The following is a 16,151-nucleotide window of genomic DNA, read 5'->3' on the forward strand; positions in this document are numbered from 1 at the left end:
TCTTTTCATTTTGTTGATGGTTTCCTTTGCTGTACAGAATACTTTGTTTGATGTAGTCCTACTTGCATATTTTTGGTGTCAGATCCAAGAAATTATTGCCAAGACCAGTGTCAAGGGGCTTACCACCTATGTTTCTTCCTAGTAGTTTTATGATCTCAGGCCGTATGTTCAAGTCTTTAATACATTTTGAGTTGATTTTTTTCATATGGAGTAAAATAGTGCTACAGTTTCATTCTTTTGCATGTGGCTGTCCAGTTTTCCCAATAGAATTTATTGAAAAGATTGTCCTTTCCCCATTGTATATTTTTGGCTCCTTTGTCATAAATTAATTAACCATATATGTATAGGTTTGTTTCTGGGCTCTCTATTCTTTTCCATTGATTTACACGTTTGTTTTTATGTCAATACCAAACTGTTTTGATTACTAGAGCTTTGTAATATAGTTTGAATTCAGGGAGCATGATGCCTCCAGCTTTGTTATTTTTTCTCAAGATTGGTTTGGCTTTTTGGGGTCTTTTGTGGTTCCATACAAATGTCTATGAAAAATGCCATTGGAATTTTGATAGGGATTGCACTGAATTTGTAGATTACTTTGGATAGTATGGACATTTTAACAATATTAATTTTCCAGTCCATGAGCATGGAATATTTTTCCATTTATCTGTGTCTTCTTCAGTTTCTTTCATCAATGTCTTATTGTTTTCAGTGTACAGGTCTTTCACTTCCTTGGTTAAATTTATTCATAGGTATTTTATTCTTTTTGATGAAATCATAAATGGAACTGCTTTCTTAATTTCTCTTTCTGGTAGTTTTTTATTAGTATATAAAAACACAATAAATTTTTGTGTATTAATTTTGTATCCTGCAACTTTACTGAATTTATTTATTAGTTCTAACACTTTCTTTTTGATGGAGTCTTTAGGGTTCTCTACATATATCATGTCATCTGCAAACAGTGACAGTTTTACTTTTTCCTTTCCAATTTGGATGCCTTTTATTTCCTTTTCTTACCTAATTGCTCTAGCTAGGACTTCCAATACTATGTTGAATAAAAGTGGCAAGAATGGGCAACCTTGTCTTGTTCCTGATCTTAGAGGGGAAAAAAGCTTTCAGCTTTTTTTTTCAGCTTTCAGCTTTTTACCCTTGAGTATGATGTTAGCTGTGGGCTTGTCATATACAGCCTTTATTATGTTGAGGTGTGTCCCGTATACACTCACTTTGTTGAGAGTTTTTATCATAATGGATTTTGTCAAATGATTTTTCTGCATCTATTGAGATGATCATATGAATTTTATCCTTCATTTTGTTTATGTGGTGTATCACATTGATAGATTTGCAGATGTTGAACCATCCTTACATTCTTGGAATAAATCCCACTTCATCATGGTGTATGATCCTTTTAATAGGATCCCTATTGTTGAATTTGGTTTGTTAATATTTTGTTGAGGGTTTTTACATCCGTGTTCATTAGGGAAATTGGCCTATAATAAATAACTTTTCTGTGGTGCCTTCTCTGGTTTTAGTAATGGTAATTCTGGCCTCATAAAATGAGTTTGAAAGTGTTCCTTCCTCTTCTATTTTTTGAGTTTGAAAATGATTTGTATTAATTCTTCTTTGAATATTTAGTAGAATTCACCAGTAAATCTGTCTAGCGATACTATTAATATTTACTCCATTCAGACATGCCAAAGTGTAATTTGTCTTGTGTACAAAAACCTATCAGGAAATTGAGATCAAAATGCAGCTTAGTGAATACAGAGTGAGAATGAGTCAGTTTCCTTAATACTGCCATCAAGCTGCATACCCCTCTACATTGGCAAAGGAAACCTGTCAAGCAAACTAACTATATATTTGGATTGACTATATATTTAAATTGACATGTCTACACTCTCTAACTTGGGAACCACAGAATGATATGTTGGAAAAGAGTCCTACCAGTCCTGTCCTACTATTTACCAATGGTAGGATCTTGAGCCAGTTACATAACTTTTCTTAACCTCAGTTTCCTCATCTGAAAAATAGGGATGATACCCAGACATATATGGGTACCTCAATTATAAAAAGCATCTGTAAGTGATAGTTTATATTATTGGATTGCTCTGAATTTTCACATTTATTTTTTAGTCAAACAATACCTTTAGTCATCTTTATAATTTCAATACTCTAGTTTATCCTAAATACATTTTAGTGGGCTCCTTCTGAGTAACTACTGGAAGGCTTTCTGTAACCACTGGTCATAATCATAGGAATTAGATTTACCATTTCTGGAACTGTATTTTCTCCTTTTGCCTATTTCAGTAATTTTAAAGCACCCCTGTAGTGTTTGCCTCACCTATATTAGAAAATGTAACTGAAAATAATCTTTTTATTTCTTACCTCATTCAAATCTTGTACTTTCACTGTCTCTTGACCTTTCATACTGGTTTCTCTTCTGTATTCCTATATTCCTGATAATTCAGGTTCTAAGATGGAAATCTTAATCCAAATAAATCACCAGTTAAAATACATACATACATGTGTCATTTTTAAAAAACTGAAAAAATAAGCTATATTGTTTAAGTGTCTTTCCTGGTGGCTATATCCCTGAAATCTCTCCCCACTAACAAGTTTCACCTCTTATCTGATCTTGGATCCTTTGGGGAGTTTCTTTATTATGTATTTGAGCCCTTGCTGCTATTTGGCAGCTGAACCAAAGGGAACAAGTATTAGAAAAACATACTACAGAATCCTAACTGTTCTGAATGAATCAAGCTGATCATTTACCTTTAAAAAAAAAACTTTCCAAAAGCAAGTTTTTATCATTGATTTGACCAGTAACAAAATTATATGCCAAAGAAGTTTATAAGTATGTAGTTGTAATTTGGAAACAGAACACACCAACATTGACATTACTTTTATTCAGAATTAGGTTTCAACAGAAACTTTAAGTTTTCAGTTTAATTCAGAGATAAAAATATTCATTTACTTAGGCTGAAGAAAGGAAAGGGTTGATTTACTAAAGAATTTTATCTAATTAAATTTTATCTAATTAAATTGGGGAAAGTACTCTGGAGTTTTGCTTGTAATTTCTAGATTCATAACTTACTGCCAGATGTGTACTAAACTATAGATTTTTAAAAAATTAATTCATTAGTTTATAAAGTTGATTACCAAAATTTACCTTTCACATGTTTAATATCATAAAACAGGGATAGCAATCCTAAACTGATAAGTTGGAAAGAAAGCGGAACACTACTGGAAAAATGGATGGTAAAACCCAAGTGCAACTTTTACAAATTCTCCTGTCCAGTGATTTGGACAAAAGACCTAGTTAAGAATCACGATGACTTCTTAGCAGCAATATTCAAGTATACAGAAAAGAATATATTTTTGTCCCCAGAGCAGCTTCTCCCACTTTAGCAGCCGCCATCTACACTGGTGAACGTTTTTGCACATTCACACACATGTTGATGCATTCAACACTCAAGGCAAGAGTCTCCTTAGCTCTCCTCTTACACCATCTGAGATGCCACAGTACAAAGTACATGAAACATTTCAACTCTTATAACTGAAAACTCCCCTGATTTTCTTTGTGTTTTCTCAGTATAAGAATGTCATGTATTTTAATTCTGTAACTTTTGGAAGTTAACTTTTAAAAGAATATATATTTGAAACTGATCATAATTATGGCATACTAAATACAGTAACACAGTTAGGTAATTTATGTGCTTCCTAGGACCGGCAACCAAAGTTTAAAACAGAAAAACACAGGAAGGCAGCAAATAGTTTGAGAAATGAGCAATAGGATACACAGACCTCTGAGTAGCCTAAGGGAGCCTACCTTACCTGTCAGCCAGCAGTAAACAAAGAGGAGGACTAATGGACTTGCTAGGGAATAACCTCATTGGCAAAGGGTAGCTGCCAACAACTCTGGAGAACTATGTAAAAGCTCAGAATTTTCCACTATTAATGTTCTACTATCTGAAAGGTAGAGACCACCTGATGCTCTGAACCAAACTGTACAAACTGTCCCAGGCACAGTATGCTGCCATCCCTATGTGCCTGCATTGTACTGTACCCTCTCTCAGGTACTGTAAGAGGGAAATGAGATGGCAAATGCAGGCACTGTAGAGAATGAAACATTGCCTGGTCATCACCTCCAGGTAGAGATGGTTTATGTGCTCAGTGTTGGGCATGCTATAACCACCCCATGAGTTATAATAAATCCCTAATATAAATCTTGCCTATAAATAGTTTAGTGGTTACCAGAGGGTAAGGAGGGCTGGGGGGTGGGTGATGAGGGTAAGGGGGATCATATATATGGTGATGGAAGGAGAACTGACTCTGGGTGGTGAACACACAATGGGATTTATAGATGATGTAATACAGAATTGTACACCTGAAATCTATGTACTTTCACTAACAATTGTCAACCCAATTAAAAAAAAATCTTGTCTATAAATCCTACACTATAAATCTGGTCTATAAATGATGTAGAAAATGAGCTCTAGGGCCAGACAAACCTGAACCAGTCCCTGGCTCTGCCTCTTATGTTGGTCAAGTTCCTTTAAGTTCTCTCAAACATGAAATGGGAATACTCCCACTTACCTTGGAAAAGACTGTTATACAAATTACACAAAATGATGTTTGTATTAGGTTGGTGCAAAAATAACTGCAGTTTAAAAGGTTAAAAATAATTACAAATACTACAATTACTTTTGCACCAACCTACTAGAACACCTTGAACAGATAGATCGTGGCATATGACAGGTGCTCAGTATATTGTGGCTATTATTATTCCCGCCAGATACCTAGCATTTCTTCCCTGTTAAGCGTTTTCTCTGAGAACACACATGTTAGCAGCACTAAGATGGTCGGTCTATTTAATGGTAAATCTGTCTGCATATAGAAATCGGAAAGGAACACAGTCATATCTTGAGGAACCTGCTTGATTTAAGGGAGTAGTTTTCTAAATTATTTGTGCTTTTTAAGTCACAGTACTCTCCTTTCCCATTTGTTTTCAAAATAACTGTTACAGGGAAACCATCTACAGAGTGCCCAGAAATGGAGGCTTCTCTGGTTCTTGTAGAGGTAAAAGAACTAGAGATTTGCATCTGTGGAACAGTAAGAATCCCTATAACACAGTTTGAAAATCACAGTGGCAAAAACATGTTTTTTTTCAGTCAGTTGAAATTTGAACTCTTGACTTCCACATTTATGAATTTGTGATCTTGTTTCCCTCATCTGGAAAGCAAGGTGAATAATACCTACCTACCAGAATTTCTGTTTACATTAAATGAATTAGGTCACACCCCCAGCAGTAAAGTCATTGCAACATTATAGGCCCTCAAACCTTAGTTTCCATTTGTTTATTTCCTTTTTGTAGGAAAATGAGAAAAAAGTAGTCAGAGACAAGGAATGACTGCATGCAGCACCTCAGTGCCCATTTAAAGCTAAAGACCCAGGCCAAGGAAAGCATGACACTAAGTCAAGATCTGGAAACCAGCTCTGGAAAGGGCTATCACTCCTTACCTACTGATTACAGCGCTTAGTTCATTTAATTCCTCTGCTAACAATTATCCTTTAGTTAATACTTATTGAATATCACCATTGCCAGGCTGCTAAACATGACCAAGGAAGCTTAAAGTTTTTTCTTCACAAAAGATCAAGAGATAATTTTAAAGGCAAAAATCTATTTAGCTATGTCATCTTTCCTCAGGAAGTGACTTTAAAAGATCATTTAACTACTATGGATTACTTACTCACTGAATACCATTTCTAGTTTTAAAGTCTTCTACTTCTAAATACCTTTAAAGAGAAGAAACATCTATTTACAATGTTCCTCATTAGCCCATTCCAGCTGGCTTTAGGTGGGATGAAGTGAAAGGATCATTGAAGAGTTAATGTAAAGCTTTATTATTTTAGAAATCCACATATATTTCATGTCTTGATGACAAGGAAAAGAAAACGTAACCGCCTAACAACACACTCTTAAACAACCAATAGATTGAAGAAGAAATCACAAGAGAAATTAGGAAATACTTAGACAAATGAAAATGAAAGCACAACATACTCAAACTTGTAAGATGCAATGAAAGCAGTGTCAAGGTGAACATTTATAGCTATACACGCTTACATTAAAGAACAAGAAAGATCTCAAATAAACAAAACTAACTTTATAATTTAAGAAACTAGAAAAAGAACAACAAACTAAATCCAAAGGTAGCAGAGAGAAATAATAAATGTTAGAGCAGAGATAAACAAACTAGAGAATAGAAAAATATAGAAAATCAGTAAAGTTGTTTTTTTGGAAAAATAACAAAACTGACAAACCTTAAGCTAGAATGACTAAGAAAAAAAAGAGAAGACTCAAATTACTAAAATAATAATTGAAAGTGGGGACATTCTTACTAATTCTACAGGAATAAAGGATTATAAGAGAGTACTCTGAACAACTGTCCGCCAACAAATTGGATAACCTAGAAGAAATGGACAAATTCCTAGAAACACAAAACCAACAAAGACTGAATCTATTTGATTTGAAAATTTGTGTAGACCTAGAACTAGTAAGGATATTGAATCAGTAATACAAAAATTTCTTGTACAAAGAAAAGCCATGACCTGATGGCTTCGCTTGTGAATCCTACCAAATATTTAAAGTAGAAGTAACACCAATCCTTCTCAAACTTTCCACAAAACTTGAAAGGGAAGAAATACTTCCTAACTCATCCTCTGAGGCCAGCATTACCCTGATACCAAAGACACAAAGACACTAAAAGAAAACTACAGACCAATACCCCTTATGAGCATTGATGCAAAAATCCTCAACCAAATACTACCAAAACAAATTCAACAATGTATTAGAAGGATGTACACCATGACCAAGTGAGATTTATTTCTGGAATGCGAGGATGGTTTAGCATACAAAAATTAATCAATGTAATATACCTCATTAACAGAATAGAGGAAAAGAAAACACACAATCATCTCACTTGATGCAGAAAAAGCATTTGACAAAATTCAACACCCTTTCATGATTAAGAAACACTCAACAAACTAGGAATAGAAGGAAACTATTTCAACATAATAATAGCCATATTATGAAAAACCCATAGCTAACATCATATTCAATGGTGAAAGACTTTTCCTCTAAGATTAAGAATAAGGCAAGGATGCCTGATCACTGCACTGTACACCTGAAGCTGAAGCTGAACAAAAATGAATGCCAACTATAATTATATATATATATGTACGTATATATATATATATATATATGTATATATATGTGTATATATATGTATGTATATACTTACAAGAAATGGAGTACAGCATTAGAAATTGAGACAGAGGAAATGTAATGGCTCTGTGCGATGTCAGAGGGATAGTGGATGGGGCGAGGGGGGTTCACACAGTGTGAGGGATATACATGATAAACCTCTAATTTAAAAAAAAAAAGGCTCTTTTGGTCAACTTAATGTCACATTCTATTTGGTTGACCATTCCTGTTTCTTTATCAACATCAAAATGTCACATTTTTCTATTGTTATGTTTCCCTTTGGGATGTTGGTCAATAAACAAGTAAACCATAGAAAACAAACACACACACACAAAAAAAAGAATAAGGCAAAGATATCGGCTTTCACCACTTCTACTAAACATAGTACTGGAAGTCCTAGCCAGAGCAATTAAGGAAGAAAAAAAATAAATAAAAGACATCTAAATTGGAAAGGAAGAAGTAAAATTATCTCTGTTTGCAGATGATATGATCTTACATGTAGAAAACCTTAAAGATTCCACACTGTGAGAAATAATAAATGAATTCAGCCAAGTAGCAGAATACAAAATCAACACACAAAAATCAGTTGCACGTCTATGCACTAACAATAAAAAACTGAAAAGGAAATTACAAAAAAACAATTCCATTTATAGTAGCATCAAAAAGAATAAAATACTTAGGAAGCAACCAAGGAGATGAAAGACTTGTACAGTGAAAACTATAAAATATTGCTGAAAGAAATGAAAGAAAACATAAATAAGTGAAAACATTGTTTGTTCATGGCTTGAAAGACTTAATATTGTTAAGGTGTCAATACTACTCAAAGTGATTTAGAGATTCTATGCAATCCCTATAAAAATCCCAATAACATTTTTTTGCAGAAATAGAAAAACCCATGACATGATTCATGTGGAATCCCAAGGAATACCAAATAGGCAAAATTATCTTAGAAAAGCAAAGCTGGAGGACTCCGTTCTCCTTATTTTAAAACTTACTACAAAGCTATAGTAGTTAAAACAGTGTCGTACTGGCATAAAGACATATAGACAAATGGAACAGAATACCGAGCCCAGAAATAAACCTTTGCATATATGGTCAAATGATTTTTGACAAGTGTGCCAAATGTATCTTTTAAATTAGAGCAAATAGGCTCTTTGGAAATAATTTTTGTAAAAGTTACCTAAGTGCTACCTAGAAATTCCTTCTCTCTTCCCTCCCTCACTGTTTCCCTCCCTTCCTACAAAAATGTATTATTTGCCTGCAAGGGCGTTTTGAAGGATACTAGTCCCTTGGCTGAGGAAGGATATTAATGCCTTGGCTGAGGAGCCAGGAAATCCTAGGTCTATATTTTCACTGATATCTAAGAGGTCTGGGATATAGGGCCTAGAGAGTTACAATAAAAACATTGATTGATAATGAGGTTTAAAGCTTTAAAAATATGTTTATTGGGCTTTTATATTGCTGTGCATATCCTTTGCACATTTGTTCCTTGGGTGGTTTACCTCACCTTGCTGATTGGTGTTAACTCTTCATACAATAAAAATGCCTGTTGCTTGTATGTACAAAATGCTATTCCCCCTGGCGGTGGGGGTGGGGGGATGCTCTGGTGAATGAGATCCCTCAGAAACAAGGGATATCACTCATCTCAGTTATGTTAGAGGAAAGGCTTCCCCAAAGCAGCCCCACTCCTTGGCCTGAATGTCTGAAAACAGTCTTACCTAAAACACATTGTCTCTTGCTTCAGTTAGTCTCATGTTTAATCACTTTGCCCACCACTTCAGAGACTGATCATGCTGAAAAGACTAGACACTGTACACATTGGATGGAGCCTAATGTATTAGTTACATATGATATTTTACTTCGTTCAGTGTGGTTCCAGCTACCACCCCGCCCCCGCCGCCATTGGTTGATTCTATAAATCAACTCCATTTTGATGATTAAAAATACCCAAATTGGTTGCATCTTTGTAAGTTCTTTTTTTCTTTAAAGAAACAATCCATCATATTTTTCATGTTAATTGTTCCCTGTGTGACAGAAGTGAACAGAAACACATCCTCTGTACACCAATTTCTTCCTCCATTGGCTGAGCAATAAAAAAAGACAGGCAATAAGAAGAGAGTAGCAAATGATGAGCACCAATTGCTCTGTAAAAATGTGACTCCCTTAATATTAGAAATCAGAAAAAACAGAACTTCAAAATACCTGTATTTTTTGTTCAGCACCCACAGTTTTCCCAGGGGAGTGGTTTCCAAGTTGCTTATTCTCTTGAGATTCACGAATGTCTCCTTTAAGCCTTTCAACCTAAAATCCAAAAGTTGGAAGGGGGTAGTTGCTTTGTTTTTAAAATATAGAACTAATACATGAATACATTCTTCATGTAAAAAATTCAAACAACACATAGGTATATAGAGTAAAAGTGGTATTTTCCTTCACAAAACCTTCCCCCACAATCCCTTTTGCCATTTTCAGAAGTAATACTGTTTGCGATATACGTCCTGAAATTTATCTTGCATGTATATATATGTGTACATATATATTAAACATATAAATATCTATCAGTATTAGATATATAAATTTACAAAGACAACTTGAACAGTCTTTATTCATCCTTTCTTATCACTGCAATTTTAAATTATGATAAAATATACATAACACAAAATTTTAACCAGGTTAATCATTTTTAAGTATACAGCATTAAACACTCACATTATTGTGCAACCATCACCACCATCCATCTCCAGAATTCTTTTCATTTTGCAAAACTGAAACTATACCCAGTAAACAATAACTCCTCGTTCTGGCCTTCCCCCCAGCCTCTAGCGACCACCACTCTATTTTGACTACTCTAGGTACCTCATATAAGTGGAATCATACACTATTTGTCTTTTTGGGACTTGTTTATTTCAATTAGTATAACATCTTCAAGGTTCATCCATGTTGTAGCATATGTCAGAATTCCCTTCCTTTTTAAGGACGAATAATATCCCATTGTACACATATACCACATTTTGTGTATCCATTCATCTGTCAATAGATACTTGGGTTGCTTCAACCTTTGGCTATTAACGTATAACACTGCTATGAACATAAGTGTACAAACATCTGTTAAAGTCCTTGCTTTCAGTTCTTTTGAGTATATACCCAGAAGCAGAATTGCTGAATCATATGGCAATTCTCTGTTTACTTTTTAAAGAAACTGCCATACTGTTTTTCACAGTGGCTGTCCCGTTTTGTGGTTTGTTTTTTTTTAAATTTCAGGTGTACAAAACAAAGTAATAGTTAGACATTTATATCCCTCACAGAGTAATAACCCCCCTTCCTCAATCTACTACCCCTCTGATATCGTTATATAGCTGTTACATTTCCACTGACTATTCCTTATCCTGTACGCCACATCCTGTGACCATATATATTGACCATATATATATATATATATACATATATATATATATATATATATATATACATATATATATATATACACGTATATATATTAAATTATAGTTGACATTCATTATTATTCAGCTTCAGCTTCAGGTGCACACTGTAGTGGTCAGGCACCTACACGGCCCATGAAGTGGTCTCCCTAATAAGACAAGTGTCCTTCAGATACCCTACAAAATCTTTACAACATCATTGATTATATTCCCCAAACTGTCTTTCGTATCCCCATGGCAATTTTGTGGTTACCCACTGAGCTTTCTAATCCTCTCACCTTCTGCCTCATCCCCACCCCATTCCCATCTAGCAACTCTCAGTTTTTTCTCTATATCTCTGAGACTGTTTCTGATTAGTTTGTTCATTTATTCTCTTCTTTAGATTCCACATATAAGTGAGATCATATGGTGTTTGTCTTTCTCCGTCTGACTTATTTCACTCAGCACAATGTTCCGTTTTACATTCTCACCAATAATGCACAAGGGTTCCAATTTCTCCACATCTTCATCAACATTTGTTATTTTTTTGCTGTTTTGATCATAGCCATCCTAATGGATATTTATTCATTCTTGCAACAAAATTTCTTGAGCACTTGGTATATGCCAGGCATTGTGTTACAGACACTAGAGATATGACTGTGAAATGAATATATACTAAAATTGAAGAGATAGGTAATATATCCAGAACTTGGAAGTATATATTAAAAATCAATATGGAAAAATGGTTCAAAAATGTAACACAACTAAGAGTATACTATTAATAATCTCATTCTTATCCAACATAATAGAGTAATAACTTCTATTTGGTAAGTGTACTAAGGATAAACTATTATCTAAATCCTTATTTAAAAGATCCTAAACTAACACAATAGCAATAAGATTACTATTTAGCATAGTTAAGATGTATAAAATATGAATACTGATGGAATGCATCCACCTCAAAGAATGCCATCTTCCTGGGATGCTAGAGCCACCAGTATCAGTCCTCGCCAATGACCAACAGGTGATATATATCTATGTGGCTCTACTGCTGATTGTCATTCCATGCACATTTAAATAAAATCTAAGAACAGACCAAATCAAACAACTTACCACTTCTCCAAGCACTTTTTTTTCTGAGTCAAGTGATCGAACCCGATTTCTTAAAGCCAGAATTTCCTCATCTAGTCTCTGATTGTGTTCTTTTGCTTTCTTTAGGTCAATTGAATCTAAAACAGAAAGAAAAACACAATCTACTCAACTGGATCTAAGTTTCAACTAGGAGAACTAATTCTACAAACTAAGAAAGTACTATTTCTTGCCCTTCTTGTCAGGTCTCTGCATATGTGATTCTCTGCACAAGAGAGCCACTAGACTGTCCAGCCCTAGAATATTCTTCCAACCTAACGAAGCAGAACAGAATGCTTTTTATTCCTCATGCCAAGAGTAATGACTTGGACTTTTTCTAGCCTACCTTCTAAAAGTTAAATGACAGAAAATGATCTTCCTGGCTTCCCTGTAGTCCTGTCTCTCTTACACACCTCACATACTCATAGATACTTCTCTTCCACTCATTAACAGCAGGGCCCCCATAGATGACTGAAGTAGTGAGCTAAGAGCAGTGAATGGACAGATTTTCCAAGTTAAATCAAGTTAATTCATCAAAGCCATCATTCTGTGTGCAGCACCACTGCCATGAAAATGGTAGTCCACTGCCGGCTTAGCACTTCATGTTAAGACGGGTTCTTCCTGGCACTCAGCAAAGCTTCAGTAACACAAACTTGCTGCCTGTAACTTTCCTGGTTTTTTCCTGTGGCTGGTTTTTCTTAGCCATTTTTCACTTGGAAGACTCAAGGCAGCAGCTATTTATAACTTATACAAATTATCCCAGTGTCTTCACTTTACTGTTATACTAGTATGTGCCCCCTCATGGCAGTTCTGTGGGTACACACACATACTCTACAGAAATAAAAACCAAAACGACACTATACCACATACATTACCCTACAGCTTGCGTTTTCCACTTGATAATATGTCACCGACATCTAATCATGTCAGTGCACATAGATCTATGTCATTCTTACTAACGATGCAAGGTGTCCATTGTGCAGTCACTCTATTGTAGATAAACACAATTTAATTTTGTTATCCAACAAGTTACCCCTTACTCTGTACTTTTACCAGTTTTCCTATGGTCGTTAGGGATAATGTAATATGTATGTCTAGTTTTATTATCAAGGTACTGCTGACCACTGAAAACGTGGGAAAAGTAGTCTCTCTTCTTCAATTTTCTGGAAGAATTTATGTAAAACCAGTATTATGTATTCGTTAAGTTTGTTAGAATTCACCAGTGAAGCCATCTGAGCCCAGAGTTTTCTTTGTGGAAAGATTTTTGACTTCAAATTCAATTTCTTTGGTAGATTTAGGGTTATCTCTTTCTCCTGGAGTGAGGTTTGGCATTTTGTGTCATCAAATTTATTGTGAATACAGTTGTGCAAAACATTCCCTTATGACCTTTTTGATATGTGGAAATGTTCTCTCTGTCATTTCTTATACTGGCAATTCGAATCTTCTCTAATTTTTTTTTTTTTTTTTTACAATGCAAGTGTTTTTTTGTTTGTTTGTTTGTTTTTTGTTTTTTGTTGAGAGCCCACTGGCCCATGTGGGAATCGAACCCGCAGCCTTCGCGGTTAGGAGCACGGAGCTCTAACCGCCTGCGCCACCGGGCCGGCCCCAATCTTCTCTAATTTTTTCATGAACAATCTAGTTGGAAGTTTACCAATGTTATTGATCCTTCCAAAGAACCGGCTCTTAGGTTCTACCAATTTACTTTATTGTGGTTCTGTTTTTAATTTTATTGACTTCAATTTTTTAAAATATCTCCTTTTTTTTTTTTTGGCTTGCTTTGGGTTTAATTTGCTTTCATTCTGGGATTTTAAGGTAGAAGCTTAGGTTCTTTTGAGTCCTTTCTTGATTTCTTGTATAAGCACTGAATGGTATAAAATTCCGTCTAAGCACTGACTTAGTCGCATCCCACAAATATTGATGTTGGTTTTTTCATTTCATTCAAGTTACTTCATAGAAAATATTTTCTAATATCTCCTTTTTTTTTTTCTGAAGAAATGAATTTAGAAGTATCCTGTTTAATTTTCCAATTATTTGGAGATACTTTAAACATACCTCTGTTACTCCTTTTTAGTTTAATTCTGTTACAGTCAGAGAACATAATTTGTATTTCAGTTCTTCTGCAGAAATTTGCTTTATGCCCCAGGATGGTCTCTCTGAATGTTACATCTATAGTGGAAAGAACGTAATATTCTGGTGGAGTTTTCTGTAATTATCAATTAGGTCATGTTGGTTGGCAGTGTTATTAGGTCTTCTATATCCTTACTGATTTTGTTTACTTGCTTTATCAATTACTAAGAAAGCAGTGTTCATTTCATAATTGTATTCATATATTTTTGAAAAGGAAGGTTCACATTTACAATGTGTGTAGATTTACCCCCACATATCCAAGCAATTCTCAGACACCAGCGGGGTGTTGTGCAGTTCAACTCAATTCTGACACTAGTTCCCCCAGAAATAGCATCAGGTTCCATAGGTTAAGGGCTCAGTCCCACAAGACTGCCCCTCCACTTCAGATGCCAATTGCCAAGCCTAAGATGTCACCTGTGTTTCTGACTAATTGGTTATAAATCAGAGGTTCCCATGTCCCCTCTGCTTGAGTTTGATTAATTTGTTAGAGCAGTTCACAGAACTCAGAGAAGAAACATTTTACTTATTAGATTACTGGTTTATTTTAAAAGGATGTACCTCGGGAACAGTCAGATGGAAGAGATGCATAAAGGCAAGATATGGGGAAAGGGGTGTAGAACGTCCATGCCTTCCCTGTGCCACTCTCCCCAAAGCTCCACACCAACCTCAGAGCTCTCCGGACCCTTTCCTTTTTTTGTGAGGCTTCACTACGTAGGCACGATTGACTAAATCATTGGCCATTGGTGACTGAACTCAATCTCCAACCCTTCTCCCTTTTCAGGAGATGAGGGTAAGGTTTGGGGTTGGGAAGAGAAGTGGAGGAGTCGCAGAAGAGGCGGAAGGACCTGAAGTTCCAACCCTTTAATCACACAGTTGGTTGCCTCCCTTGATAACCAGTTTCCATCCTTTGGCTACCTGGGGGCTTTCTGAAAGTCCTCATTAACATAACAAAGATGCTTTTATCCTTCTCATCACTTAGGAAATGGCAAAGGTTTTAGGAGCTCCCTACTGGGGACGATAATCAAATACGTATTTCCTTTTTTAAATCTATTTTATATCACAGGGTAAATCTAGTTTTAGAATTATTTAAAATCAGTAAACATGTTTTAAATTTTTGTAATTGCTACCATTACAACACTCAAATTTCATTATATTATTTATAGCTCGTAGCATTTTTACATAGTCAAGCTAGACCAGATTAACTAATTATCACTGATTACAAGTCTATTGTCTTCCCAGTGAACAGATATATGTGAGGTGTTGCTAAATGTATTATAAGGTGTATTGATTTCAGGTGTCCCAGTAAAATATTATGTGTGTTGACCACAGGTTTTGGAGTCAGACATACATGAGTTCAAATACTAGCTCCAATACTTAATGTAGCTATTGGCCAATTCATTTAACCTTTGCCATAATTCAGTTTCTTTCTCTCTGAAATTGGAATAATAACATTCACTACTTGGAATTGTTGTGATTAGAGATAATGTATGTAAAATGCCTGGCAGTGTCTGTTGCTTAGTAAGCAACAAGTGGTAATAATAGTAATAATTGAAAAAAAAATAGTAATAGTTGAAATAATAATAATAATAGCAGTAGTAGCACTATTATTATAATTATTATATAATATTTAAAAACATCATTTAATGTTATATTGTTTAATGTATTATTATTAAATTAGTCTATCTGCTAAAAGTGACTCACCATTTTCTTTTAGCTTTGTCAAATTTTCTCTCAATTCTTCAATTTCTAGTTGAGCCTTCTCAAGAGTAGAATCTAAAAGAAAAAGAAACAAAATCTTTCAGTAAGGAACAAATGATTAGTGTAATAACCAAATTTCAAACGACTCTTTTCTTTTTTGGAAAAGCTCCTGATGGCTGTCCTTTGAGTTTCTACATAAATGCCACCTCCTCCAGGAAGCTTTTCCAGACTCCTCTCTCAGTGTTTCTACTGTACCCTAAATTTATCCTTATCTCTGATTATCTGACCTCATAATCTTTCTTGTAATCTTTCCCTGTTTCCCTAACCAGATTCTATGCTGGTAAGTTTGGACCACTATAAACAAGAGGAACAGTTAAAAGTTTTTAAACACAGTACTACCAGTTTAATAAAAAGAAATTACACCCAGAAATACTTAGAATTAATTCCTACAATTAATAATATTTAAAATTTTGTCATTAATTGCTAGAAATATCAAAGTAGTAAAATTTTAGGAACTAGCTTTTGGT

The 16,151-nt window shown here is 34.8% G+C and overlaps 1 protein-coding gene across 2 annotated transcripts in view; it reads right to left on the reverse strand.

The window, feature by feature from the left end:
* CCDC30 (coiled-coil domain containing 30) overlaps positions 1-16,151 on the reverse strand; it is an 89,145-nt gene that overhangs the window by 62,293 nt on the left and 10,701 nt on the right. For both annotated transcript variants that reach the window (XM_081054871.1, XM_081054870.1), the window contains exons 5-7: positions 15,628-15,699; positions 11,785-11,900; positions 9,458-9,556 (exon numbers count right to left, since the gene is read on the reverse strand). In XM_081054871.1, the coding sequence (XP_080910997.1) occupies positions 9,458-9,556; positions 11,785-11,900; positions 15,628-15,699 (287 nt within the window). The remainder of the gene's footprint in view (positions 1-9,457; positions 9,557-11,784; positions 11,901-15,627; positions 15,700-16,151) is intronic.

Source organism: Rhinolophus hipposideros, assembly GCF_964194185.1.
Source record: "Rhinolophus hipposideros genome assembly, chromosome: 8".
Taxonomy (NCBI): domain Eukaryota; kingdom Metazoa; phylum Chordata; class Mammalia; order Chiroptera; family Rhinolophidae; genus Rhinolophus; species Rhinolophus hipposideros.